The sequence below is a fragment of the Chlorocebus sabaeus genome, chromosome 20 (genome assembly GCF_047675955.1).
Source record: "Chlorocebus sabaeus isolate Y175 chromosome 20, mChlSab1.0.hap1, whole genome shotgun sequence".
Classification (NCBI taxonomy): domain Eukaryota; kingdom Metazoa; phylum Chordata; class Mammalia; order Primates; family Cercopithecidae; genus Chlorocebus; species Chlorocebus sabaeus.
In genome coordinates this window covers 124521702-124549689 of record NC_132923.1, presented here as the reverse complement: position 1 = coordinate 124549689, position 27988 = coordinate 124521702, and the positions used below count along the sequence as shown (strand labels likewise).

The following is a 27988-nucleotide window of genomic DNA, read 5'->3' as shown; positions in this document are numbered from 1 at the left end:
GTATATAGAGAAGCTTCGGGAAAGGATTCACCATTCTAGATGCCATGAAGAACATTTGGAATTCATGGAAGGAGGTCAAAATATCAACATTAACAGGAGTTTGGAAGAAATCAACCCTCTTGGATAACTTTGAGGAGTTCAAGACTTAAGTGGAGGAAGTAACTGCAAATGTGGGGTAAATAGCAAGAGAACTAGAAGTGGAACCTGAAAATGTGACTGAATTGCTGTAATCTCATTATCAAACTTGAATGGATGAAGAGTTATTTCTTACAGATGAGGAAAGAAGGTGGTTTCTTGAGATGGAATCTACTCCTGGTGAAGATACAGTGAACACTGTTGAAATGACAACCAAAGGCTGGGTGTGGTGGCTCACGCCTGTAATCCCAGCACTTTGGGAGGCCAAGGCAGGAGGATCATTTCAGGCCAGGAGTTCACGACCAGCCTGGGCAATACAGCAAGACCCTATGTCTACTAAAAATAAAAAAAAAAAATTAGCTGGTCGTGGTGGCTTACACCTGTAGTCCTAGCTACTTGGGAGGTAGGAGGATCCCTTGAGCTCAGGACTCTGAAGTTACAGTGAGCTATGATTGCACCACTGCACTCCAGCCTGGGTGACAAAGCGAGACCCTGTTTCAAAAAAGAAAACAGAGTAAAAAAAGGAAACGACAACAAAGTTTTTAGGATGCTAAATAAACTTAGTTGCTAATGACAGGGTTTGAGAGGATTGACTGTGTTTTTGAAAGAAGTTCTATTGCGGTTAAACACATGCTTTATTAAACAGCATCACCTGCTACAGAGAAATCTGTGAAAGGAAGAGTCAGTTGATAAAACAAACTTCATTGTTGTCTTATTTTAAGAAATCACTACAGTAACCCCAACACTTCAGCAACCACACCCTGATCAGTCAGCAGGCATCGACATGTAGGCAAGACCTTCCACCAGCAAAAAGATTACAACTCGCTGAAGACTCACAGGATTGTCAGTACTTTCTAGCAAGAAAATATTTTAAAATTAAGGTATCTGTATTGTAGTTTCAGGCATAATGCTATTGCACACTCAGTAGACTACTGTATAGTGTCAACATCACTTTTCTATGCACTGGGAAACCAAAAAATTTGTGTAACTCGCTTTATTGTGATCCTTACTTTATTGCAGTGGTCTGGAACCAAACCCGTAATATCTCTAATATGTGCCTATAGATAGATAGGGTTTTTTTGTTTGTTTGTTTAATTTCAAGGAAAAATAGTTCATCATCTCTAATAATACTCTGTAAAGTAGAATATCTAATATTTTAAAAAACACATTAGGCTCTCATAAGCATTATGTCAACTATTTATGTTTTATAGATGTAAAACTTCTAGCAGAGTCTCTTCCTCGAAGAAATTCCTCGTTGCTTTCAGTCCGGTTGGGTGGACTGTTTCTTCGAGACCTGGCTACAGAAGGAACTATGTTTCCTCTTCTAGTCTTCCCTAATCCAGTATGTACAACAGTGGGATAATGAATGTATCTAAGGTGTTGGTAAATTGTAGTCTGTTTTAGGTGAATGATACCTGATTCATTCTGACATTTGATGATCTTGAGACTGATGTGCTGGGATTAGAGAAGTTTCTTGAATTTGTTAAAGAGAAAATGTTGGTGAGATTTATGGCTGTGCCTTCTTGCACTCCTGTGTTGTAGCCACCATAGTCTATTTTGCTCTGATTTGGAAGAAAATGCTATAAGACCACTAGTTTCTGCATTTCAATGTTTGGGTTTCCTCTGTATCTAACAGTCATTTTCATGCCTTCTGACCCTTAGTCACTGACATGAAATCTCATCTTGCCAGGGTCCCAAAACAGAAACGTCTCAAGTTTTCTATATATATATAATTTTCAAAATATACATTATTAACGATAAGATCTTTGATCTTAAGTTGGCAACAAACTGTCCACATGGTTGAATAGTTAACCCCTTATTCTGTCCATAGTTTTATTGTGGTTGGGGGAAGATTGTGGAGAGGGTGGGAAGACAGACTTAAGGTTTGAAAAGTTAGACATGTTTAATTTTCATTTAGCAACTGTTCATTAAATGTGCTGAGTGCCAAGTAGCATATTGTCAGTACAAAGGAAAAGATGTCTCACTAGATTGGGAAAAGGGCAGAAAACGAAACAATTCTGCAAGTACTCAATCTGAGGTAGGTTGGGTTTTGATTTGATTGTGTTAAGGGAGTGTGTTGCTAAAGGGTAAGATGGTTTGTTTAGTGAATTTACTCTCCTCTCACCCTGACATCTATGCATTTTTGCATGTTTGTTTAATAGCAAAAAGAAGTTGGCAGAGTCTCACAATCTTTTGGTGTACAAACTATATCTGCAGACAGGAGTGATCATTACCCAGGTAATTTGTCCTACGTTTTTAAAAAAATTTTTTAATTTTTTAAATTAATTTTTCTTTGAGACAGGGCCTCGCTCTGTCGCCCAGGCTGGAGTGCAGTAGCGTGATCTTGGCTCACTGCAACCTCTGCCTCCCGGGTTCGAGTATTTCTCACGCCCTAGCCAGGATTACAGGCATGTGGTACCATGTCCGGATAATTTTAGTATATTTAGTAGAGATGGGGATTTGCCATGTTGTCCAGGCTGGTCTTTAACTCCTTGGCCTCTCAAAGTGTTGGGATTACAAGTATGAGCCACCATGCCTGACCTTTTTTTTTTTTTTTAAATAATTTAAAAATTCTTTTTGGGGGGCTTTCCAGCAAAAACCAGATGAGTAGTCTTTGATCAGTAGTAAAAGAGGGAATGTTTTCTGTTTTGTGCACAGTGATTTACTGTGTGCACCCGGGTTTGACTTGGAGACAGCCTGGTCCTCTGTCAGTGGAGATGCAAACCTGAGGCTAACTGGGCAACCTTGCAGGGCCTTCAGGTCCTTGGTTTCCATGATATATGGGAGCACTAGTACAACAGGCCAGTCTATGTAATTCCTGTGGAAAATTAAACAGTCAATCCTGATTAGGCTTTCTGTTTTAAAGATAGGCATAAATGTGAACTAATTGGAAAATAATTTAGAAAATGTCTGTTTTTCCAGAATTTCTCACAGGTCTATTAAGAATAAAGTTATCGTTTTTGCTTTGTTCCATGTTCTTATTCCTATTCTTTCCTTTAGCTACAGACCCAGATGACCCAGTTTTTGAGATGCTGTATGAGAGAAATCCGGCACACAGCCACTTTGAGAGGCGACTCAATGTCAGCACAAGGCCCTTGAACATCATATACAATCCGCAGGCCATTAAAAAAGTAGCAGACTTTTTCTACAAGGGAAAGGTTCATACCTCAGGTTAACTTTTTTGTTTGATCTTCCTTTTTAAAAACATCTTTATTGTTATTTCTGGTGTTCTGGACAAGGGTTATTCAGATGCTCTGATAGCAACAAAAAAGGTCTGTAGAGTAAGTCAGTCGGGTTGCCCTGTCCTGTTACTAAATCAGGTTAGAAGTTTGTGGACAGTCTTTTCCAAGATAAATCTATATCCTTAAATATTTTCTCTTTGTTTGCCTCCACTTAGCATGCATTTAGTCATACTTTTCGTTTCTCTTTTTTTTTTTTTCCATTTTTATGTCATACTGTCATTCTGAATAATGGCACCAAAGAATAGCAGCTGTACTTTTTGAAAGCCACTACCTTTGAATCAGTACCTATCTTAAAATATTACCAAGAGTGATTGAAAGGCAATAAAATAGTATGGGGTGAGGGAGTTCATCATCTCTTTTAGGTTTCTCAATTACAAAACATTCTTACAAAAATAGATGAAAGTACTACAGGCATAAAATAGTTTCATGATATTGATTTCACATGGCTGTATTTTCAGCCAGCATTGTAACTGGAAATCTGCATCTTGGAACTGAAAAGTGACGATCTCCATACTTTTCATTTCACTAGGACAGTGGTTTCCTTGGCTACCCGGGATATTTTAGACCAGTGAACTGAGCAGGAATGTTCAAGAATTTCCTTCTAGATGACAGGATCAGTGGTCTCTTTGACCTCCTTTGTGCAGCATTAAATACTGCAAAGTTCTAAATGTCATCATGGATTTATTTATGCCTCCCTTTGTTCCCCAAAAAGATTTGAAACAGTAGGTGCAGAAAAAGTACTTTTATGGACAGGGAGATTTATACAACAATAGTATTTTCTTAAATGTCCCTTCCCCCTTTATTATAATGAAGCTGTTTTAGTTTTTGGACTAGTTTTTCAGTCTTTTTCATATAAACAGTAGCCATAAATGCTGTGACTTCATTGCTCTGTCACTGATAGAATATAGAAGGTGGCCAGGCACAATGGCTCATACCTATAATCCTAGAACTTTGAGAGGTCGAGGCTGGGGGATTGCTTGAGCCCAGGAGTTTGAGACTAGCCCGGGCAACATAGGGAGACCTCATCTCTACTAAAAATAATTTAAAAAAATTAATCAGGCATGGTGGTGTGTGACTGTAGCCCCAGCTACTCAGGAGGCTGAGGCAGAAGGATTGCTTGAGACTGGGAGTTCAAGGCTACAGTGAGCTATGATTATACCACTGCACTCCAGCCTGGGCAACACAGCAAGATCCTGTCTTAAAAAAAAAGAATATAGAAAGGCTGGGTGTGGTGATTCACACCTGTAATCTCAGCACTTTGGGAGGCTGAGGCAGGTGGACCACTAGAGGTCAGGAGTTCAAGACCAGCCTGGCCAACATGGTGAAACCCTGTCTCTACTAAAAATACAAAAATTAGTTGGGTGTGGTGGCATGCACCTGTAATCCCAGCTACTTGGGAGTCTGAGGCAGGAGAATCGCTTGAACCTGGGAGGCGGAGGTTGCAGTGAGGCAAGATCACGCCACTGCACTCCAGCCTAGGAGACAGAGTGGGACTTTGTCTTAGAGGAAGAAGAAGAAAAAGAACATAGAAGGCACTTCCTTTGAAATTCCATTTTCTCTTTTAGTGCTTTTCAACAATTTGGAAATATAGTAGTTTGAAATATTTCAGAAAATGGCTTAAGAAATTCTGGTAGCTTAGGTACGCTTGTCTCGCTTGCCTCCTCTCCCCCATGGCTGTCTACTACCTATTTTTGTCTGATTCCTGTTACCCTGTATTATGCCAGGTCATACTGGAGCAAGAAACTGTTGTTACTGATTTTTTTTTTTTTTTCTTGAGACAGGGTCTTGCTCTGTCACGCCAGGCTGGATTGCAATGGTGTGATCATGGCTCACTGCAGCCTCAGTCTCCTGGGCTCAGGTGGTTCTCCCGCCTTGGCCTCCCAAAGTGCTGGGATTATAAGTGTGAGCCACCATGCCCAGCCTGATTTTTTTTTTTTTTAAGCTTTAATGGGAATTCTTGGTGAGAATTGATGTAGGACTTTTGTTCACCCAGCCGTGTGAAAATTCTGACTCTCCTGTGCATTTCCAATCTTGCAGGTTTTGGTTATCAGTCTGAACTTGAGCTGAGAGTGGCTGAAGCTGCCCGAAGACAATATAACAAGCTGAAGATGCAGACCAAGGCAGAAATCCGGCAAACTCTTGATCGTTTGCTAGTGGGTGATTTCATTGTAAGTGGGCATCCATAAACACTCTTTGGGGATCGTGGAAGGGGCAGGAAATCTTTTTTTTTTTTTTTTGAGACTGAGTCTCGCTCTGTCGCCCAGGCTGGAGTGCAGTGGCTGGATCTCAGCTCACTGCAAGCTCCGCCTCCCGGGTTCACACCATTCTCCTGCCTCAGCCTCCCGAGTAGCTGGGGCTACAGGCGCCCGCCACCTCGCCCGGCTAGTTTTTTGTATTTTTTTTTTTTTAGTAGAGACGGGGTTTCACCATGTTAGCCAGGATGGTCTCGATCTCCTGACCTTGTGATCCGCCGGTCTCGGCCTCCCAAAGTGCTGGGATTACAGGCGTGAGCCACTGTGCCCGGCAGGAATTCTTTCCATCAAGTCACTACCTACTGTAGATAGGCTTATATCAGTTATGCTAACTGAATAAACTGAAAATATTAAATCCTTATCAGCTAGCATAGAATAAAATCTTGTGTATTTTGTAGTCAGGGTTTAGCTAATACAGTGAGTGACTGTGACTAGATTCTGTGTCTCCTTGGACCAGGATGAGGTTACTTTCAAGACTTATCTTTGTGCCGGGTGCTATGGCTCACACCTGTAATTCCAGCAATTTGGGAGGCCGAGGTGGGCAGATCACTTGAGGTCAGGAGTTCGAGACCAGCCTGGCCAACATGGTGAAACCCTGTCTCTGCTAAAAATACAAGAATTAGCTGGGCATGATGGTGGGTCCCTGTAATCCCAGCTACTCGGGAGGCGGAGGCAGGAGAATCACTTGAACCTGGGAGGTGGAGGTTGCAGTGAATCGAGATTGTACCACTGCACTCCAGCCCAGGCAACAGAGTGAGACACTATCTCAAAAAGAAAAAAAAAAAAGACTTGTGTTTGTTCCATTTTCCAGACCTGATACTTTGTGCATGTTTCACATGAGAGTTTCTCTTTTTTACTTACTGTTACCAGAAGAGACAACTGGAATGATGCCCCAGCTTCTATTCTAGGGTGTGATGATAGGCACTTTGTGATGCCAGATGACCAGCTGTCATGAGGATGCCATAGATAGGGAGGGCCAAGAGACATCTTCACAGTCCAGTAGGAAGGCTGGGCAAGGTGGCCCATGCCTGTAATCCCGGCATTTTGGGAGGCTGAGGTGGGAGGATCATTTGAGCTCAGGAGTTTGAGACCAGCCTGGGCAACATAGTGAGACCTTGTCTCTACAAAAAATAAAAAAAAATTAGCTGGGCCTGGTAGCACATACCTATAGTTCCAGCTGTTCAGGAAGCTGAGGCGGGAGGATTGCTTGAGCCCAGGAACTGGAGGGTGCAGTGAGCTATGATGTGCATTCTAGCCTGAGTGACAGAGTGAGACCTTGTCTCAAGAAATCAAAATAGTCCAGTAAAACACAGTTTCTAAGGTGACATGGAGGTGCACTGCTACAATACAGCAGCAGGTGGCACATTGAGAAAAAGTGTGGCATCTTTTGGACAGTGCAGAGTAAGTTATAGGTGTCAGAGAGGCAGAAATGATCCGAGTAAAATGGGGTGTGTAGTATGGGATGGAGAATTAGCCCTGTTTTTGTTTTTGGGGGTGTGTATGTATATGTGTGTGTATGTATGTTTCTACATAAAGTATGACAATTAGCCTTCTCGTAAACAAAAGAGGTTTCTTTTTGGTAACGTAAATTAGCTTTTGCCACATACATACGGTTGAGGCTGATTTTGGTTGAAGGGAAGAACAATGAACAAATCATGAATTGGTGTGTTATTTATATTTCAAATGTCAAAGCTTATGTTTCTCACTAAGATGTTTTGGCATGGAAGTTCGTGGTTACCAATGCCCCTGAATAAGTAAAAATGTTTAGAGTTCTATGTTTATTTGAATTCTATAATTTCTATAATCCTTTAAAGTATTAAACCCTGTAAATTAGAAACAAAATCTTTCTTAAGTACAGACTATCCCCCTATTTAGTTATTTGCTATTTTTTTCTCCGCCGTTCAGATATTTGCCTGTGGTAATTTCTCAGATCCTCAAGCATTTACATCTACTTTTGTCTTAGACTTTTGGCTGTAATACAGTAGACCACTAAGTCACTCCATAATCCCAGCTGCAGCTTCCAGAAACGCTTGAGCACCATGGATAAAGCTGTTGGGTTTCGGCAGTGATGGTTAATGACTGTTTTATTCGTACAGGAGGAGAGTAAACGATGGACCGTGCGACTGGATATTTCTGCCCCTCAGGTGATATTTCCTGATGATTTCAAATTCAAGAATCCCGTGTTAGTTGTTGTGGATCTAGGAAGAATGCTTTTGACGAATACCCAAGGTATAGTGTGAGTGGGAAATAATGAAAGCCTATCTTGGTAGATCAATCTATCTATGATTATCTAAGTAAAGCTTAATAGAACATTTATATAACATTTATAAACTTCCAGGTTCACGTGTAACTTTTAAAACAATGAAATAATGAAAACATATCTTGGTAGATGGACCTATCTATGATAATATAAGTAAAGCTTAATAAAACGTTTACATAAAATTTTAAGACCCGAGGGTTCGCTTGTTACTTTTAAAATAATAGCTTTATTGAGGTATAATTCTAAGTTTTCAATGTATAGTTCAGTTGTTTTTAGTATGTTGATAGAATTGTGCAATTCTCACTGCTATTTAATATTGGGAGGACTTTTGCATCTTTCCTGACTGAAACTCTTGTGTGTACCCATTAAACACCAATTCGCCTTCCCACTCCCTGTCCCCTGGCAACCACAAATCTTTCTGTCTCTGGATTTGTTCTGAACATTTCATATGATGGAATAATGCCATGTGTGGCCTTTTATGTCTGGCTTTTTCATTTAGCTTGACGTTTTCAAGGTTCTTCTGTGTTGTAATATATACCAATACTTCCTTCCTTTGTATGGCTGAGTAATAGTCCATTGTGTGGCTTTTCCGCATTTTGTTTATCCTTCCATTTGTTCATGGCCATTTGAGTTGCTTCCACTCTTTTGCTATTATGCATAGGGCTGCTGTGAGCATTCGTGTATAAGTTTTTGTGTAAACGTGTATTTTCTTTAAATTTTTTTTTCTTTTTTATACACCCCCATTTCTGCAATGTAGACATATATTTTTAATTCTCTATATACCTAGCAGTGGAGTTGCTGAGCCATGTGGTAACTCCATGTTTTAATATTTTGAGGAAGTACCAAATTGTTTTTGTTTGTTTGTTTTTTTGAGATGGAGTCTCACTCTGTCGCCCAGGCTGGAGCGCAATGGTGCCGTCTCAGCTCACTGCAACCTCTGCCTCCCAGGTTCAAGCAATTCTCCTGTTTCAGCCTCCTGAGTAGCTGGAATTGCAGGCGCCCACCACTGTGCCCGGCTAATTTTTGTATCTTTAGTAGGCAGGGGGTTTCTCCATGTTGGCCAGTCTGGTCTTAACTCCTGACCTCAGGTGATCTGCCCACCTTGGCCTCCCAAACTGCTGAGATTGTAGGCGTAAGCCACTGCGCTCAGCCTGGTTGTTTTTCCAAAATGGCTGCACCAGCAGTGTCCAAGGGTTCCGTTTTCTCCACATCCTTGTCATCACTTGTTGTCTGTCTTTTTGATTATAGCCATGTTTGTGGGTGTGAGGTGGTATCTCATTGTAGTTTTTATTTGTATTTCTTCTGTAACACTGGGTATATTTATTTATTTATTTATTTGTTTTTTGAGACAGAGTCTTGGCTCTGTTGCCCAGGCTGGAGTGCAGTGGCACAATCTCAGCTCACTGCAACCTCTGTCTTCCGGGTTCAAACGATTCTCCCACGTCAGCCTCCCTAGTAGCTAGAATTACAGGCACACACCACCACGCCCAGCTAATTTTTGTATTTTTAGTAGAGATGGGGTTTCACCGTGTTGGCTAGGCTGGTCTTGAACTCCTGACCTCAAGTGATCTACCCACCTTGGCGACCCAAAGTCCTGGGATTACAGGCGTGAGCCACCGCACCCAGTCAATTTTTGTATTTTTAGTAGAGATGGGTTTTTGCCATGTTGGCCAGGCAGGTCTCGAACTCCTAACCTCAAGCAATCTGCCTGTCTTGATCTCCCAAAGTGCTGGGATTGCAGGTGTGAGCCACCATGCCCAGCCCCAGTGGTGTATTTTTATAGTTGTCTTGGCACTGCTTAGCTGGAGACGGGCTGAGTGTGGTCTCTGGGGCTACACAATTGCATATTGAGCAGTTACTGCTCATCAAGCACTACCTTGGCACTAGGAAGACTGTGTTGACCAAGAAAGATGAGACCTCTCTTCTCTTAGAACATTCCAGCGGATGCTGGGCGCAGTGGCTCACTCCTGTAATTCCAGCACTTTGGGAGGCTGAGGCAGGTGGATTACATGAACTCAGGAGTTCGAGAGCAGCCTGGCCAACATGGTGAAACCCTGTCTCTACTAAAAATACAAAAAATTGGCCAGATGCGGTGACTCACGCTTGTAATCCCAGTACTTAGGGAAGATGAGGTGGGTGGATCACCTGAGGTCAGGAGTTCGAGACCAGTCTGGCCAACATGGTGAAACCCTGTGTCTACTAAAAGTACAAAAATTAGCCGGGCATGGCGGCGGGCACATGTAATCCCAGCTACCCAGGAGGCTGAGGCAGGAGAATCCCTTGAACCTGGGAGGCGGAGGTTGTAGTGAGCCAAGATCTTGCCACTGCACTCCAGCCTGGGTAACAGAGTGAGACTCTATCTCAAAAATAAATAAATACATAAATAAAAATTAAAAAAATAAAAAAAATTAGCCGGGCATGGTGGTGCACACCTGTAATCCCAGCTCCTTGGGAGGCTGAGACAGTAGAATCGCTTAAACCTGGGAGGCAGAGGTTGCAGTGAGCCGAGATTGTGCCATTGCTCTCCAGCCTGGGTGACAGAGTGAGACTTCATCTGAAAAAAAAGAACATTCCAGTGGGGGAAACAAATGACCACACAGTAAAAGGAAAAGAAAGAAAAGACTCTGGAGAGTGACATAAGAAAGGGTTGGTGAAAGCAGCCCATGCCCATGGCAAGTCAGGTGAGAAGTGAGGAGGAAGCATTGGGCCAGCAGGTGGCGCTCATGTCAGGGGGCCTCCAGCTTTTCTAATGTCCGTACTTTTTTATATTTGTGTTCTGATTTCCAAATTAATAGGTAAGTTCACACTTAGAAAATGGTAAACACAGATGTTATGCTTAGAGTTGTCCTCAGTTTTCTTAAACGGGTTGGTTGATTCTCTACCTTTCATAATTATTACATTAAGGGAAAGAGGAGGGAAATAGCAGACATATATTTGAATCTTCTCTTTTTTATCTGCAGATAACTCCAGGAGGAAAAGTAGGGATGGGTCCGCATCTGAAGAGACCCAGTTTAGTGATGATGAATATAAGACCCCCCTGGCCACACCTCCTAACACCCCACCTCCCGAGTCAAACAGCAGCAATGGAGAGAAAACGCCTCCCTTTTCTGGAGTTGAATTCAGTGAAGAACAGCTTCAAGCACATTTAATGAGCACAAAGATGTATGAGAGGTACTCGCTGTCATTTATGGACCTCCAGATCATGGTTGGACGAGTGAAAGACAATTGGAAGCATGTCCAGGATATTGATGTGGGACCAACCCATGTGGTAGAGAAGTTCGACGTCCACCTACAGTTAGAGCGTCGATTGATTTATACTTCAGATCCCAAATATCCAGGAGCCGTGCTGTCAGGCAACTTACCAGACTTAAAAATCCACATTAATGAAGATAAAATATCTGCACTAAAGAATTGCTTTGCTCTCCTCACCACCCCAGAAATGAAAACTTCTGACACTCAGATTAAAGAGAAGATTTTTCCCCAGGAGGAGCAGCGGGGAAGTTTGCAAGACTCCGTAATGAATTTAACCCAGAGCATTGTGATGTTGGAGCAGCATACCCGCGAGGTTCTGGTGGAGTCGCAGCTCCTCCTGGCGGAATTTAAAGTGAACTGTATGCAGCTTGGTGTTGAGAGCAATGGCCGGTACATTTCTGTGCTCAAGGTGTTTGGTACCAATGCTCACTTTGTGAAGAGGCCTTATGATGCTGAAGTCTCCCTAACTGTTCATGGTTTGCTCCTGGTGGATACCATGCAGACATATGGTGCTGATTTTGACCTTTTGATGGCTTCCCATAAGAACTTGAGCTTTGATATTCCAACAGGAAGCCTTCGGGATAGCAGGGCCCAGTCTCCTGTCTCTGGACCGAATGCGACCCACTTAACTGATGGAGCTACACTGAACAACCGATCAGCTACTAGTGTTTCGCTTGACAAAATTCTCACCAAAGAGCAAGAGTCCCTTATTAAGTTGGAATATCAGTTTGTGAGTTCAGAGTGCCCATCAATGAATTTAGATAGTACTCTTCAGGTGATTTCCCTACAGGTGAATAATTTAGATATTATCCTCAATCCAGAGACGATCGTGGAGCTAATCGGTTTTCTTCAAAAATCCTTTCCCAAGGAAAAAGATGATTTAAGTCCTCAACCTTTAATGACTGATTTTGAAAGAAGCTTCAGAGAACAAGGAACTTACCAGTCTACATATGAACAAAACACGGAGGTTGCAGTGGAAATCCATAGGCTTAACTTACTGCTTCTTCGGACAGTGGGCATGGCAAATGGAGAGAAATATGGCAGAAAAATTGCAACTGCAAGTATAGGTGGCACCAAAGTTAATGTCTCAATGGGTAGCACGTTTGACATGAACGGTTCTCTCGGCTGTTTACAGCTTATGGATTTGACACAAGATAATGTCAAAAACCAGTATGTTGTCAGCATCGGGAATTCTGTAGGCTATGAAAATATCATCAGTGATATTGGCTACTTTGAATCTGTGTTTGTCAGAATGGAAGATGCAGCCCTCACTGAAGCTTTGAGTTTCACGTTTGTTGAGAAATCTAAACAGGAGTGTTTTCTGAACCTGAAGATGGCGTCTTTACATTATAACCACTCTGCTAAGTTTTTGAAGGAGTTGACGTTATCCATGGATGAACTGGAAGAAAATTTTCGAAGTATGCTGAAAAGTGCAGCCAGCAAAGTCACCACAGTACTAGCTACCAAGACTGCTGAGTATAGCGAGATGGTATCGCTCTTTGAAACTCCCAGGAAGACTCGGGAACCCTTTATCTTAGAGGAAAATGAAATATATGGGTTTGACCTAGCTTCATCTCCTTCGGACACTGTAAAGCTAATCTTGAACATAAACATTGAATCACCAGTTGTTTCTATCCCTCGGAAGCCAGGGAGTCCTGAGTTGTTGGTGGGACACTTGGGACAGATATTCATCCAGAATTTTGTGGCGGGAGATGATGAATCCAGAAGTGACCGTCTGCAGGTGGAAATCAAGGACATTAAACTGTATTCTTTGAATTGCACTCAGTTGGCAGGTAGAGAAGCTGTTGGGTCTGAAGGAAGCCGGACGTTTTGCCCACCTTCCGGGTCTGGCAGTGCCAACAGTCAGGAGGAAGCTCATTTCACACGACATGATTTCTTTGAATCTTTGCATAGAGGTCAAGGTGAGGAGCATGTCTTTTGTTCCATTTTGTTTAATGATTGAAAACCCATCTCACGGAGTCCTTTGTTTAAAACAGCAGCAACAAAATCCTTTTCTTTTAGAATAATCCTCAGTTAATGTTTAAGAAATCAAGAAGAGTTTTAATAGAATGCCTTGTAGTAAGTTGGCATGTTTTCACCCTTTTCCATTTAATATCATATTTGGCAAAACAGGAATTTACTTACTTTTATTTTTATTTTTTTGGTTTTTTGAGACGAAGTTTTGTTCTTGTTGCCTAGGCTGGAGTGCAATGGTGCAGTCTCAGCTCACTACAACCTCTATCTCCCAGGTTCAAGTGATTCTCCTGACTCAGCCTCCCAAGTAGCTGGGATTACGCGTCCGCCACCACGCCCGGCTAATTTTTGTATTTTTAGTAGAGACAGGGTTTCACCATGTTGGCCAGGCTGGTCTCGAACTCATGACCTCAGGTGATCTGCCTGCCTTGGCCTCCCAAAGTGTTGGGATTACAGGTGTGAGCCACCGTGCCTGGGCAGGAATTTATTTTTTTAAAGTGTTCCAGTTTGAAATTTGATGAGTACTCATTTACAAAGACACTTCAGTGGATGGATGTTTTTAAAGTATTGTTTAATTTGGTCAGATATATCTGATATTCTGTTCCCAAGCCGTAGGTCCTTCCTAGTTAAATATTTTGGCCCAAGATACCTCAAGGGGTTGATGTAAATAGTTTGTGGATATTATCTTCTTTAATATTCTGTCATCTTGTTCTATAATGGGTTGGTCCAGGGTTCTAAGAATAAAAACTTATGTTTGTATTCTGGATCTGATCAGATAAAACCAAACAGTGCAATCTGTTGGTTTTGGCACACAGAGATCAGGTAAGCCCTAGAGCATGGCTTTATTGTGACGCAATTAATGCCTTTGAGAACTTAGCCTTCTGTGGTCATCACATGTTAATTCACTGGTATGTTTTTATACTTGTCGAAAGATTGCTTTCTCTGCTTGGATAGAAGTTGTTTGCTTAGAACTTTGTGTTGTCCTAGATTCTGATTTAGGCGTAATAAGAGGGATACATCTGTGTCTGAAACGTAAGGAAGGATGAATAATTTGGTTTGGAAAATGCGAGCTTGGGTGACTCAGAGAAGCATAATGTAGTCTCTGGACTGGATTGATGTTCACCACGTCGTGTTTTGAAGCTACCGAATGGAGCATATGATGAAAATATTGTTTCTTTTTTTGTGTAAATATATCTCGTACCTCGTCTTGCTATGAATTTTGGCCTCGGGTTAGCTGTTAAGGTTTGCTCTCAATCATAGACCCCAGGTGCCAGGCTAACCTGCCCTTCTGGTCTAAGAGTAACTCATGGGCTGTATTTTGTATACTCTATGTTTAATCAGCAGTAATGCAGTAAATGTTAAGGTTTACAGTCTATCATTTCATCTCTTTTATGCCAGCTTTTCACATCCTGAACAACACCACCATTCAGTTTAAACTGGAGAAGATCCCTATAGAGAGAGAATCTGAATTGACTTTTTCTCTTAGCCCAGATGACCTGGGAACTTCTAGCATCATGAAGATTGAAGGAAAATTTGTCAATCCAGTTCAGGTAAATTCATGTCAGAGCAGTTGAAGTCATATGTTTATATTAACACTCTATAAATATGATATATATTTATGTACGTTACATGTTGAAAGGAAAATATATTTTCAAAGAGATATCACCCATGCACAATACCATTGTTGAAACCTTGTTCCAATAATCATGGAATCCTTTTGTTGTGGGGAATCCATCTTGTCAGCCTTTTTCATATGGAGGAAGGGTGGGTTATCTGGAGGAAGATGGCAGATTCTTAATTCCGTTGACATTCAGAAATGGAGAAATGATTGCTTACGCAGTCAGAGTCTCCTTTCCCAGGAGGATATCATTCTTGTCACACTTAGACATACTTAACCCAGCCTATGAAACATTGTGATCATCTGAGCTGTGGACAGATCCTTTCAACAAAGAATTAGTCCTGCCCTCTCTGAAATGAAATGGGCCAGGATAGGGATTTCTTTTTTTATGGGCATGCGTGTATGTATACATCTTTTTGTTTTTTTCCTTCAAAAGTGTCATTTTCCCTGATTTCACAGGGACTAGAGCAAAGAGCAGTACATTATAAAACAGCAGTGACAGGCAGGCTCTTAGGACGGTCTGTGGTCTGTGTCTGGCACAACAGTAGTTGGTCTGTGTCTGGCAGCTGCTCTGGAGTAACGCGGGCATGCTGTTTATGGAGTGGGCCTGCCTTTTGACATTAGTGGTTCCTCTCAGGGGTCTCTGGGACCCCTGAGAGAACTACCCCAAAGCTTTCCCTTCTCAGACTAAGCTTTTGCCCCATCAGTGGTAGCTATCAGGACAAAGTTTTCATCTTAAATCTAGCATGTGATGTAAATTCTATTGGATTATGTTGACTTACTCTTTTTTCTTTTTTGAGATGGAGTCTCGCTGTCACTCAGGCTGGAGTGCAGTGGCGTGATCTTGGCTCATTGCAACCTCTCTGCCTCTCACATTCAAGCAATTCTCCTGCTTCAGCCTCCCAGATAGCTGTGATTACAGGCATTCGCCACCACACTGGCTAATTTTTGTATTTTTAGTAGAGACGGGGTTTCACCATGTTGGCCAGGCTGGTCTTGAACTCCTTGCCTCAAGTGATCCTCCTGCCTCGGCCCAGCAAAGTACTAGGATTATAGGTGTTAGCCACCATGCCTGGCCTATGTTGACTTATTCTTATGGTTACCATTGACTTAATTGTTGTTTTGATGAAAATCTTAAAAACATTATTTTAGATAATTCTTTCTTTAAAAATAATTGTTTAAGATAATTATTTGAATTATTTAATAATTGATTAGTATTAATTTAATAATTTAATTTTTTAAAAAGTTGGTTATGAAACAGTGTAAACCTATACAAAAGTCTAATGAGCCTTATGTGCCCATCACTCTGATTCCACTTATGAAGATTTTGCCACATTTGTTTTATCTGTTTTGTTTTTTTTTTTTGGTGAAATAGTTTAAGGTAAATCCCAGATGTCATGCCATTATCACCCCTATGCATTTAGAATGTGTTTCCGAAAACTATGTGCTTCTTCTTACATAACCACAGTGGTATTTCATGCCTTACAAAATTAATGAGCATTTTTTGATATTATCTAAATTTTAACCGATTTTTAGAATTCAGAAATATTTTGGATCATCTCAAAAATGTCTTTGTTTTGGGTTTGTTGGAATCAGGATACAGACAACTGGAAACGTTGCATTTGGGTGATACATCGTGTAGGTCTCTGTTCATCTAGTTTCCCTCTCTTTGTTGTCACCCCATGTCATATTTTGTTGTGGAACTAAGTCAGTTGTCCTGTAGAATGTCCCATTTTCTGAATTTGGCTGTTCATGTGCCACTTAACTTGTCCTCCCCCATATTTCCTGTAAAATCTATAGAACAAGTTTGGTTCTATGTGTTTGACTGGATTCAGGTTTCTCTTTTGGCAGGGGGGTTAGGGGGTACACTTCACGTAAGTGGTGCCATATACTTCGTATTACTTTATATCAGTAGGTACATAATTATGTCTTTTTTCTTTCTTATTGATATTAAAGTGGATAATTGTATTTAAGTGGCAAGAGCCTTGATTTTTCCATTGCAAAATTCCCTGTCAGTCATTCACATAATATTTTATTCCACTAATGAACTTTGATGGCACACATTATTTAATTAGGGGTTACAAAATGGTCACTTTTTCTAATTCCGTCATTAGTTCTGTATCTATTGGTTGGAATTCCTCTGTTAAAAATTACCCTTCATTAAATAAAAATCTTGTCTGAAAAAATTTTTTTTTTTTTTTTTTTTTTTTTTTTTTTTTTTTTGAGACAGGGTCTTGCTCTGTGGCCCAGGCTGGATTGCAGTGGCATGATCTCAGCTCACTGTGTCCTGCACCTCCTGGGCTCAAGTGATCCTCCCACCTCTGCCTCCCGAGTAGCTGGGACTACAGGCCTATGCCACCACACCCTGCTAATTTTGTGTTTTTTTGTAGAGACAGAGTTTCACCATGTAGCCCAAGCTAGTCTTGAACTTCTGGGCTCACACAATCCACCCGCCTTGGCCTCTCAAAGGCCTGGGATTACAGACGTGAGCCACTGTGCCTGGCTGAAAACATTTTTAATAAGAAATTGTAATTAAAAATGAAGCAAAAGAGAAAGGAAAGATAACTAATCATGGAACATCATGATTTTTTTCTAAAAAGTACTACCAGTCCTAAACATTGACTGTTAACTAACTAGAGAAGATCAGCCAGTTTTAGAACCATGAACCTTGTTTCTCAATTCTGTAGTGTCTCCACACCAGACTTTTGTCAACGCTCTTCAGTTTCTGCATTCATTTTTGTGGGCTCAGAAAAAGTGACTTCGTTGATTCAGGCATAATCCACAGTACTTACTAAGCTCTTACTATATGTAGATAATTGTGTAGGGTACTGAGGGAGGGTCTCGTGAATAGAAGTGGGGCAAAAAGAGCTGAGGACAGAAAAGAAAAGAGATAGTCTTTGCTATCAGCTGACTTACAGCCTCATGTAGGAATCATGTAGGAACCCATAAATAGCAACTGTAAACATTTATGGGCATTACATTTATGTGCATTTAATAATAGTAGTAGCGTAACTGAATTTTTCTCTTTTCAATACAGGTGGTGTTAGCCAAGCATGTATATGAGCAGGTTTTACAAACGCTGGACAATCTCGTGTACAGTGAAGATCTGAATAAGTATCCAGCCAGTGCTACCTCTTCCCCTTGCCCTGATTCTCCTCTGCCTCCACTCAGTACCTGTGGAGAATCTTCTGTTGAAAGGAAGGAGAATGGATTGTTCAGCCACTCCAGCCTTTCTAACACCTCTCAGAAGTCATTGTCAGTGAAGGAAGTCAAATCCTTTACTCAGATTCAAGCCACCTTTTGTATATCGGAGCTTCAGGTTCAGCTAAGTGGAGATCTGACTTTGGGGGCCCAAGGTCTTGTGAGCTTAAAGTTTCAGGACTTTGAGGTGGAATTCAGTAAAGACCATCCCCAGACTTTATCTATTCAGATTGCCCTGCATTCTTTGCTGATGGAGGACTTACTGGAGAAAAATCCAGATTCTAAATATAAGAACCTGATGGTGTCTCGAGGAGCTCCTAAGCCATCTACTTTAGCACAAAAAGAATACCTTTCTCAGTCTTGCCCCTCAGTGTCCAACGTGGAATATCCCGATATGCCTCGGTCTCTCCCTTCCCACATGGAAGAAGCTCCTAATGTCTTCCAGTTGTATCAAAGACCCACCTCTGCATCCCGGAAAAAGCAAAAGGAAGTCCAAGACAAGGACTATCCCTTGACCCCACCTCCTTCTCCAACAGCAGATGAGCCCAAGATACTTGCTGGAAAGAGTAAATTTGATGATTCCTTAGTCCACATCAACATATTCTTGGTAGATAAGAAACATCCCGAATTCTCTTCCAGTTACAATCGAGTTAACCGGAGCATTGATGTTGATTTTAATTGCTTGGATGTGCTGATCACACTGCAAACCTGGGTGGTGATACTGGACTTTTTTGGAATCGGCTCCACTGCAGACAACCACGCAATGCGGCTGCCTCCTGAGGGCATTCTACACAACGTGAAGTCGGAGCCACACGCCTCCATGGAGTCTGGACTTCAGGATCCAGTGAACACCAAGCTGGATCTCAAGGTATCCTCAGTTCCCTTTGGCTGCCTTAAGCTCTAAAAATGGATTTGGGCTTGTTGATTTAAATGCAAGTATTTTACATTTACTTTGGAAAATAGCTCTTGTTGGCAGGGGAGCTATCTAGTCTTCTAGGTGTTTGTTACAAAAGGTAGACGTTAATATTTTGGGACAGGTTTTACTGTAAATCCATCTGGAGGCAGGGAAAGTAAGTGATTTAAGAATCTTGCCTTTTCTTTGAGCTTTATAAATCAGAGGAGTTACTTTGCTTCTCTGAACCATAGTTTCCTCGTCTTCCATCGTCTAAGATGACTAAATGAGGTGATGTGTGGAAGACACCTAGCAAAGTGTGTAGTCTGTAATAGCAACTTTAAAGCGTGGCTTTTGTTACTGTCCCCTTTCTCTCAGAACATTATTTGCTTTCATTGAGAGCAACAGCATAACTGTTAATAACGGTCTCGCCCGGGCGCAGTGGCTCACGCCTGTAATCCCAGCACTTTGGGAGGCCGAGGCAGGCGGATCACAAGGTCTGGAGATCGAGACCATCCTGGCTAACACGGTGAAACCCCGTCTCTACTAAAAATACAAAAAAATTAGCTGGGCATGGTGCGGGCATCTGTAGTCCCAGCTACTAGGGAGGCTGAGGCAGGAGAATGTCACGAACCCGGGCGGCAGAGCTTGCAGCAAGCTGAGATCGCGTCACTGCACTCCAGCCTCGGCAACAGAGCGAGACTCCGTCTCAAAAAAAAGAGAATGGTCTCAAAAGTTGGACTGCCTGAGTTTGAGTCCTAATACTTTCACTGTACCCATGTAGCTATGTGGTCTGGGGCCAACCACTTAGCCTCTTTTGCCCTTAATTTTTTTATCAATAAACTGAGGATGTTCAGTGGCGCCCCCATCATAGGGTTGTTGTAAGGCCCTCCACACAGTGTGTGGCACACAATAAGGATTCAATGAGTGGTAGCCATTATTATTTTTATATTACATGGATTACCATACTTATAACTTGTCCTTGATACTCATATTGTAAGTATTAAGGAAAAAAAAAACATAAAAAAGACAGCATTTGAGTTTAAGGCTGTTCTGCTCTGTGTGATGGAACAGCAGGATCTGAAAGCAGTTAACCTGAATAGCCCATTCGAGTGTACATAGGCCTGTTGTCACTAGCACCCGTCCAGAGCCCTGGAACCCTGGCCGTGGCTGGTAACATTTGTGTGCCTCAAGGATGTTCTTCATCCACATGTCTTAGCATGTGTGGACTTGCACTTACTGCTGGGGAGAAGTCAGGGAGGAGAATCGCATTTTATCCAGATGCCGTTTTCTTATTTCCCTAGCTGATAGTAAGCCTCATTCCTCTAGAAACGGAAGACATGTCAGGGGAGAGATGGGAAAGGACCAGCTTACCTTTCTTGTTCAGTGTCTGGCAAATGAATGACTTTGCAGTACTCCGAATCCTCTGGTACCTTGGGTTTAGCAAGGTGGATGGAACCTGGAGAGGTGTTAGCCATTCCTTTGGGCTTTATATGTCTGTACCTGGAACTGTATTTTTGCAGTGCCTGTGATGATCTGTGTCAGGAACTCTGTGGTGTTGAATATGCAGTGCTCCCAGAGGGCTTTGCCTTGATTGATGTGGCTGGTTCTGCAAGAGAACAGGACTGGATAAGTGTCCCTCAACAATGCATTTTTTAAAATAAGAATTTTTGAAAAACATTTTTATTGTGAAAAAATTCAGATCTATCACAGAGAAACAGTATAATGAACCCCCATTTGCCCAACCCCTGTAATTCATCACATTTACTTTATGCCTTTTTTTCTTTGCTAAAGTATTTTATTTATTTATTTACTTATTTATTTATTTTGAGATGGAGTCTCACTGTGTTGCCCAGGCTGGAGTGGAGAGGCATGATCTTGGCTCACGGCAACCTCTGCCTCTTGGGTTCGAGTGATTCTCCTGCCTCAGTCCTCCGAGTAGCTGGGATTACAGGCGCGCACCACCATGCCCGGCTAATTTTGTAGTTTTAGTAGAGACAGAGTTTCGTCATGTTGGCCAGGCTGCTGTCAAACTCCTGACCTCAAGTGATCTACCTGCCTCAGTCTCCCAAAGTGCTGGGATTACAGGAGTGAGCCACCGCGCTCAGCCTGCTTAAGCAAATTCCAGATACATCATTTCATCTCTACATACTTCAGTATTTATTTCTAAAAAAAACAATGGACATACCACAATGCATTGTCACATCCAACTAACAAGAATTCCTTCGTATTTTCTAATACCAGTCCATAATCAGATTCTCTGATTGTCTCAAAAATGCCCTTTTATTGGTGGATTGTAGAGTAGTGAATGGTTTAAGAAACTTCTTGCCTGTCTATTCTGTTGGTCTCTGTAATTCAGTAGAATACTGTGCTTTTGCAAGCCAAAGTTTTCACATTTACAAAATAAGGAGAATTAAATAAAATGATGCATGAGTCCTCCCCTCCCCTCCCCTCCCCTCCCCTCCCCTTAGCCTGCCTTGGCCTCCCAAAGTGCTGGGATTACAGGCATGAGCCACTGTGCCCAGCCTGATGCATGCATTTTTTTGAATCAGGATCCAGGTAAGGTTCCATGTTACATTTGCTGTCATGTCTTTTAAATCTCTTAGAATTATGGTGTACCTGCTCCCTTTCAACCCCATCGCTAATTGACTTGTTACGGAAACTGGGTTAGTGCCTTGTAGAGTGTCCCACATTTTAGGTTTATGTGTTTTCTCGTTTGACTGTTTGACTTCTTTTATCCTCTATTTTAACCAGTGGATGTTAGCTCTAGAGACCCCATCAGATTCAGTTCAGCTTGGGGTAAGAACACGCCAGAGGGGCTGCTGAGTGCTTCCTGTTGCATTGAGGCAGGAGGCATACAGCATCTGATCATCATTGGTTAGTGACACTAAGATTCAAGCGAAGAGCTGGTTCAAGTGCTGGTGATGGTTGGATTCCTCCAAACAAAACATTTTTAGACCCAGCGTACATGTTCTTTCGGTACAATTAAATGACTAGAGGTTTTCATTATTTTTTTTTATTTTTTTGAGAAAGAGTCTTGCCCTATTGTCCAGGCTGGAATGCAGTGGTGTGATCTTGGCCCACTGCAACCTCTGCCTCCTGGGTTCAAGAGATTCTTGTGCCTCTGCCTTCCAAATAGCTGGAATTACAGACACCTGCCACCATCCCCAGCTAGTTTTTCTATTTTTAGGAGAGACGGGGTTTCACCATGTTGGCCAGGCTGGTCTTGAACTCCTGACCTCAAGTGATCCTCCTGCCTCTGCCCCGCAAAGTGCTGGGATTACAGGTGTGAGCACTGCATCCAGCTGACTAGAGGTTTTTAATTCCCCCGTGATGATCTTGCCTTGCGATTCCTTCTGTGTCTGTGTGAGAAATCATACTGCAAGGGAACTGGAGTTCCCCCCACAAAGTCATTGCTCCAACTATAATAACCCACTGCTTTTTTCTCTGTCTTCTTGTATAAATGATTTTCCTTCTTCCTTTCCTTCTATTACATCCTTTTTTTCTTTTCCCATCTTTTGATCCTCCTGATTATTCATGCACCAGACATTTCCTGAGTGAAGACAAGGGGGTGAAGGCACGGTCCCTGCTGTTAGGAAGTGGTGGGTGTGCATTGAAGATTAAATCTGCTGTCAGTCTTTTCCTCACTCCTTCTCTTCCGTCAATGTTTTGTCCCCTGTGATGTTACTCAAAGCAAAAAAGGTTGTTGAGAACTGAGTCAACAAATCCTAGACGTATAAGATCTTTTTAATAGTTGCAATTACAATATTGCATTATGAAATTTGTTAAAAGAATACTACTTCCAACACAGAGGATTTTTTCTTCTATTTATAGTTGTCCCTAGGAAAGAAAATCTTTGATTATGGCTTCTAGGAGAAGTCTCAGTTGGTTAATGGTGGGCTTCTATTAAATATTTGTTCAAAGGTAGTAAATAGGATTCTAAATCATATTTATCATTTTGTTTTGAAAAACTTCTTAAAATGAGATTTAATGGATCTGTTTGAGTTACTATAGAATTGTACAATATTAATGATGAATGCCAAAATGAGAAAAATTGTTTTTATAATGTAAAGCATCTCATGAACAGAAAATAGACAAGGCAAACATAGAGAAGGCACCACAGAAACGGAAATTTAGACTGTCCAGTCTCTGCCCTGTCCTCAGGTCGTGGTTTGTCTGGTTTAAGAAAGCTGAAGTGAAATTGGCATCATTAAAAGCATTACCTTCAAATTTCCCAAGCCTTTCTGTGTATTCTTTGATTGTTCTTCCGTTTTCCTGAAAGATACCTTTTCTCCCCAGTAATACTGGCCTTGCTTTATCTTGTCTGTTCCTAGGTTCATTCACTTTCTCTAGTGCTGAATAAGACCACAAGTGAGCTTGCCAAAGCAAATGTGTCCAAATTAGTAGCACACCTGGAAATGATTGGTAAGTGGTGGGGGGCGGAGGGAAGCAAACTTGCAAAATCTGGTCAGCATTTGAACACTGTGATCACAAATTGTTTGTCCTCATGCGCTGAGTAAGGTGTGGCAGTGGCTTGATTGTGGTTACTAGTCTGGCCAGGATTCATGTTGGTGGTTTCCCAAATGCTGGCTTATGGATCAGAATCATCTGGATAGCTTGTTAAAAGTGCAGGTGTTGGCACAACCTCTTCCCTGCTCCTGTCTCTCATCTCCTTCTCAAGAATCTGATTGAGTTGGGATGGAGCCCTGGTGTCTGCGTTTTCAACAAACTCTAGGGTGCCCATATAACTTTTTTTTGTTCAAATTGAGATATTTTTGAGAGTTAAAGGGGACATCATTAATATAATTACACCTGGAAAACAGGCATACAACAGGGCTGTCTCTGGGAAACCAGAGGATATGACTGCATCTAGAGTCATAAATTGGGGGGAGCTACCAGTAGAGGTGATGGTATTATGCAGGAGATATTGTAGCAAAGCTGGCATTCTTTATTCTGTGTTTTTGAGACAAGGTCTCGCTTGGTCGCTCAGGCTGGAGTGCAGTGGTGCCATCTTGGCTTGCTGCAGACTCTGCCTCCTGGATTCAAGCGATTCTCATGCCTCAGCCTTCCAAATAGCTGGAATTACAGGTGCATGCCACCATGACCGGCTAATTTTTGTATTTTTGGTAGAGATGGCATTTCACCATGTTGGCCAGGCTGGTTTCGAACTCCTGGCCTCAAGTGATTTTCCTGCCTCTGCCTCCCAAAGTGCTGGGATTACAGATGTGAGCCACAGCACCTGGCCAGCATTCTCTCTAATGGGACTTTGTAGGTTAAAATTCTTAGTCGAATACAGGTGACCAACTACATCAGGTCCTAAATAGGATTTTTAAAAAATAATATTTTAACTTATTTTTTTAAACTATAGAGACAGGGTTTCACCATGTTGGCCAGACTGGTTTCAAACTACTAGGCTCAAGCCATCCATCCACTTTGGCCTCCCAGAGTGCTGGGATTACAGGCATGAGCCACTGTGCCCAGCCTAAATAGTGGAGATTTATAAAGTGTGAAGTAAAACATTTTTCCTTCCCTAATTATTGAAGATTACAAAGCTCACATGTTGATGGTATAGTAAAAACAAGAATATCTTTTGGGGAGGGAATGAACTGAGGCTGAAGTTTCATGCCTTGTACAGTTGTTTTAGAAAAGCTTCTTAGAGGAGATTGGCTTTTTTTTTTTTTTTTACAGCGTATTCCTGTTAATGGCCTTTAAGATTGGTAAAAGCTTGGGTATTTTTGTTAGAAGACATTAGGTATCTAAAATAAGTATGTGGCTGGGCATGGTGGCTCACGCCTGTAATCCCAGCGCTTTGGGAGGCTAAGGTGGGAGGATTGTCTGAGGTCAGGAGTTTGAGACAAGCCTGGGCAACATAGTGAGACCTCATCTCTACAAAAAATAGTGAAAATTAACCGGTTGTGGTGGCCAGTGCCTGTAGTCCCAGCTACTTAGGAATCTGAAGTGGTTGGATTGCTTGAGTCTGGAAGGTCAAGGCTGCAGGGAGCCACGATTGTGCCACTGCACTATAGCCTGGGTGACAGAGTGAGACCCTGTCTCAAAAAAAAAAACAAAAAAACAACTATGTCTTTGATTCATTGGGAGCTGAACTAGCATGCCAAATATACCTTAGTAATTGTTTTATAACGATAATTATGATAATAAATTTTGTTTTACAGAGACAACAGTTCAGAATATTCCTTTTTAGTATCCATACAGTATTAATAATGACTCATTATATGTTCACATGCTAATTGTACATGTTTCAGTCACCTTTTCTTTCTTCTTTTCACCTTCTAGAAACTTCACTTATATACAGAGCAGTTTCAAATCTGTGTCTCTGGTGTCTATCCATCTCATTAATTTTGGTCTTTCATTAAATCACAGTAAAACACACTTAATGTTGCTTGAATACCTGACGTGTTTCTGACACTTCCTCCTTTATTCTTTTATCCAGAGTATAATTAATAGAGCTAATGATGTTTAATTCTAGTTGGGGGTCTCATCTCAGAAAGCCTCAAGTTTCTGTCTGTATTTATAAAGGTTTTATCTTTTAAATGTGTAATGTTGCCATATTATTTCAGTCCCCTTTGGACTTCTGCATTGAGACTTTTTCTTTTCTTCTCTTTTTGCATTGAAACTTTGTTTTAAATATTGTAAAAAATATTTTTCTGGGTATATTGGAATATGAAAATTTGCTTTTGATGTTTGATTACAAAGTGAAAAATCTGAGGCATGTGTATAACAGCTTTTGTTCCAGACATATTTAAGTTGTGTGACAAAAAGAAGATACATAGTAACGTGTTCTAACTTTATCATCCTTAGAGGGAGATCTGGCCTTACAGGGCAGCATTGGGAGTCTGTCTCTAAGTGACCTCACATCCCATGGAGAGTTCTACAGAGAACGGTTCACCACCAGTGGTGAAGAAGCACTCATCTTCCAGACTTTTAAGTAAAAATCTCGATCTTTTTCTGACTTAATATTTTATCATAATACTTACTGTTTCAGATTCTTGTTGGCTAGACAATGAAGAAAACTTTTAAAGAATTTTACCTTCTTAGAGGTGAAATTGAAAAGTTATGGTTATGAGTTCTTCCTGACTTTAAATTTCATTAAAATGGATCTGTGTTGAAGTGGGCTACTTAAAACTTTGTAAACAGATGGGGTATGAGTTAGGTGCGGTGGGTCACACCGTAATCTAAGCTCTTTGGGAGGCCAAGGCAGATGGATTGCTTGAAGCTAGGAGTTTGAGACCACCCTGGGCAGCATAGGGAGACGCTGTCTCTATAGAAGAAGAAAATCATCTGGGTGTGGTGGTATGCAACTGTAGTTCTAGCTATTTGAGAGGCTGAGGTGGGAGGATTCCTTGATCCCAAGAGTTGGAGGCTGTAGTGAGCCATGATTGTGCTACTGCACTCCAGCCTGGATGACGGAGGGAGGCCTTATCTCAACACACACACACACACACACACACACGCGCGCGCGCGCGCGCGCACGCCCCAGATAGGGTTTGATTGAATAATTCTGCTTCCTGATAGCCCTGGGCTCTCAGGCAGGTTTTCCATGAACTTGCTGTGTGTCCTGAGACAAGTCACGTAGTCTTCATGCAGCAGTTTTTCTATCTATAAAAGGGACTGGATCATTAGAACATTTCTGAGCTTCCATGTAGCTCTAAAAGTTGTGGAATGATTTCAGCCTCAGAAGGTTGTTGATGATAGGAGTTCATTTTGCATTTTTCTTTATAAACATGATCTATATTGAATTGTTTCTATGTTAGATTTTAGAAAGGGATCTTTAGGCCTGTCTGGTTATTAAATAATTAATTTCTCAGGGCCGGGCATGGTGGCTCACGCCTGTAATCCCAGCACTTTGGGAGGCTGAGGCGGGCAGATCACCTGAGGTCAGGAGTTCGAGACCAGCCTGGCCAACATGGTGAAACCCCGTCTCTACTAAAAATATAAAAATTAGCTGGGTGTGGTGGCGGGTACCTGTAATCCCAGCTAGTCAGGAGGCTGAGGCAGGAGAATAGCTTGAACCTGGGGGGTGGAGGTTGCACCACTGCACTTCAGCCTGGGTGACAAGAGCGAAACTCCATCTGACCAAAAAAAAAAAAAAAAAAGAATTCTTTTCTCAGAAAATAGGGAGTTTAAAATGGTGGTTTTCAACCTTTTTTTTTTTCTTTCTCTTTTTTATAATCTAAGAGGTATTAGAAAATACAGATGTTCAGGTCTGCCTCTGCATATTCTGATTTAATTGGTCTAGGGCCATGCTTAGTCTCTCTTTTTTTTTTTGAGATGAAGTCTCTCTCTGTCACCCAGAGTGGAGTGCAGTAGTGTGATCTCACCTCAGTGCAACCTCTGCCTCCCAGGCTCAAGCGATTCTCCCACCTCAGCCTTCCGTGTAGCCGGGACCACAGGCATGTGCTACCACACCCAGCTAATTTTTTGTATTTTTGTTAGAGATAGGGTTTCACCATGTTGCCCAGGCTGGTCTCAAACTCCTGAACTCAGGTGATCTACCCGCCTCGGCCTCCCAAGGTGTTGGGATTACAGGCGTGAGCCACCGTGCCTGGCCAGTCTTTTTTGTTTTTGTTTTTGTTTTTGTTTTAGTAACATGCTGATGTTCAACCAAGGTTGAGAAAAACCGTTTCAAGAAGATGTCTGAGGGCTTTTCATTTTTAGGGGGGTTATATTATACCCTGCTGAGAATGGATTTGTTTGTATTATGTACCTCGGTGTCATGACTCTAAAATAAATCAGATAATTAATGGAAAATTCTTAATTTTCCACCTAGCCCAAAATAAGTACTCAGCCATGTTGGTTGACTGTGTCCTATTTAATAATGTTTTTATGGCACCATGCTGCATTAAATTCAGAACAATTTGAGAAGTCTGCTAATTTATCTTTGACTATAGATTCCACAACTCTTTGACTTACATTCAGCTGAAGTAAAAGGATGTCTTTCTGCCTCCAGAAGACAGTTTTTCCAAGAAACATTGAATCCGATGCCTAATTTTCTTTACCTATTAATTCATGGCCTTATTTTGATTGTTTTTCACGCTCGTATCCTCGCAATCTTTGCCAGGAACATGGTGAGCAGGCATACTTACTTTCAGGGCAGGGGAAAGGGGCAGGGAGAAAGGTCAGAACCTCAGGTAGCCTCTGAGT

General features: G+C 41.6%; 1 protein-coding gene across 5 annotated transcripts in view; it reads left to right on the top strand.

Moving 5' to 3' along the window:
• The window catches only part of VPS13D (vacuolar protein sorting 13 homolog D), a 289932-nt gene that overhangs the window by 39203 nt on the left and 222741 nt on the right, over window positions 1–27988 (top strand). For 4 of the 5 annotated variants that reach the window (XM_007980502.3, XM_007980501.3, XM_007980500.3 and 1 more), the window contains exons 14-23: window positions 1347–1477; window positions 2298–2373; window positions 3136–3306; window positions 5415–5545; window positions 7726–7858; window positions 10850–13063; window positions 14514–14665; window positions 17771–18802; window positions 23161–23251; window positions 25646–25772. In XM_007980502.3, coding sequence (XP_007978693.3) covers window positions 1347–1477; window positions 2298–2373; window positions 3136–3306; window positions 5415–5545; window positions 7726–7858; window positions 10850–13063; window positions 14514–14665; window positions 17771–18802; window positions 23161–23251; window positions 25646–25772 — 4258 coding nt within the window. Of the gene's footprint in view, window positions 1–1346; window positions 1478–2297; window positions 2374–3135; window positions 3307–5414; window positions 5546–7725; window positions 7859–10849; window positions 13064–14513; window positions 14666–17770; window positions 18803–23160; window positions 23252–25645; window positions 25773–27988 lie in introns of those variants that run through there. The other variant, XM_073007835.1, reaches the window with a different exon arrangement.